At 38.4% G+C, this 1491-nt stretch overlaps 1 protein-coding gene across 1 annotated transcript in view; it reads right to left on the bottom strand.

Moving 5' to 3' along the window:
• LOC102313162 overlaps window positions 1–807 on the bottom strand; it is a 6715-nt gene extending 5908 nt beyond the window's left edge. The window contains exons 1-2 of the mRNA XM_005952175.2: window positions 770–807; window positions 525–578 (exon numbers count right to left, since the gene is read on the bottom strand). Of these exons, the coding sequence (XP_005952237.1) occupies window positions 525–532 (8 nt within the window). The 5' untranslated portion in view covers window positions 533–578; window positions 770–807. The remainder of the gene's footprint in view (window positions 1–524; window positions 579–769) is intronic.
• Window positions 808–1491: the final 684 nt, after the last annotated feature.

Raw genomic sequence — 1491 nt, 5'->3', positions numbered from 1 at the left:
TGCAGAAAACAGAGATTTGAGATGGGAAAATGGTCTAGAAGTACACTAAGAGAGAGAAAGAGTTGTGCAGGAAGTGTGCAAAGTTAGACCAATCCATTTACCCGCTTTTTAATTGTTTGCTGTTTTAGCTGTTTGGTGGTAAAACAACATTTATATTTAAAAATCGATTTCAAAATGTAATGACTCGATATCACATTCAAATTAAATTTGATTTTAATCAGGAAATCAGTTTTTTTTAAACCCACCCCTAACTGTATGTGATCGCTATCTGAAAACCTAAATTCTGACTATTACTTCAGGAGGAACAGCAATTTTTATGAATTCTGGACACCAGATACCTCACCTTGGCACAAGCTCATAGGTGAGGCTAAAATGCAAATACATTTACCAAGATAAAAACCAATACTGTAAGGATAAGCTCCCTCAATTGTACAGTTTTACGATCAGTTTTGATGATAATGCGCATGATGATATATTAAAACATGAAGATAACTGTATCTCTTAACTGTACTTATTGTACTTACGTTGCCATGTTGATGACAGAGATCCACACAGTGAGGTGTCAGGAAAATCTTGCTCTGGAGTAAAACAAAAAAAATATTAATCCCATCTATTTCTAAAGAATTACATTTGGTAAATCTTTCTGTTCACACCGATCTGATGATTAGGAGAATAATTACAATCAGGATCTTCATTTTCAATTAGTTAAATGTTCTCTTTCTGTAATTTCATCTTGATCCCCTGATTCCAGCATTTCAAGTGATCTTACCTGTATTGTATCAGGAAGCTCTGTGATGCTGAGGAGGCAGAGAAGGGAGAAGGGAGGGTTGCACAATTTATACCCTCAGAGGAGGGACGATGAGACCATGCAATCACATGACTTTTTGGAAATCACAGAATTAAAAGAAGGGAATTTGAGCAGCAATGTGGCCCCACCCCCCTACTCATAACAAAACTGAAAGTGTTTCCACCTTGCATGTGTGTTTTTGTGTGTGTTGCAAAACAGTCTAAAATCTGTCACAGCTTTGAAATGAAATGGGCAGCTTTGACAAAAAACAATGACAAAAAAGTTGCTCTGTGGGAGCCCAGGAACAGAACTCACTTCTTACTGGGGTTATCACACACACACAGACACACACACACAGTGACATGAGACAGAGCAACAACAGGGAGATAAAAATAGAATGTGCACAGGATCATGAAGGGACTATCCCAGACTGAATACTGGAGTTGTACCTAATCCTCACTCATCTGTTCCCCACTCATTTCCAGAATGGCATCAAGCTGTTTGCTTCACTCTGTTAACTTAAATACACACACAGACACACACACACAGACACACACAGCCCTGGACTTTTTGTTTCATTATGACAACTGTTAAACCAAATGGTAAACAGAGGGGGTAAAGCTGGCCAGAGTTCCTTACTACCTCTCAAATCAAATCACTTTTATTGTCACATCACATGTGCAGGTACACTGGTACAGCACATG

This window comes from Haplochromis burtoni, unplaced genomic scaffold (genome assembly GCF_018398535.1).
Source record: "Haplochromis burtoni strain Fernald_Lab_line unplaced genomic scaffold, NCSU_Asbu1 Contig_1395, whole genome shotgun sequence".
Lineage (NCBI taxonomy): Eukaryota > Metazoa > Chordata > Actinopteri > Cichliformes > Cichlidae > Haplochromis > Haplochromis burtoni.
This window is presented reverse-complemented; position numbering and strand designations above follow the sequence as displayed.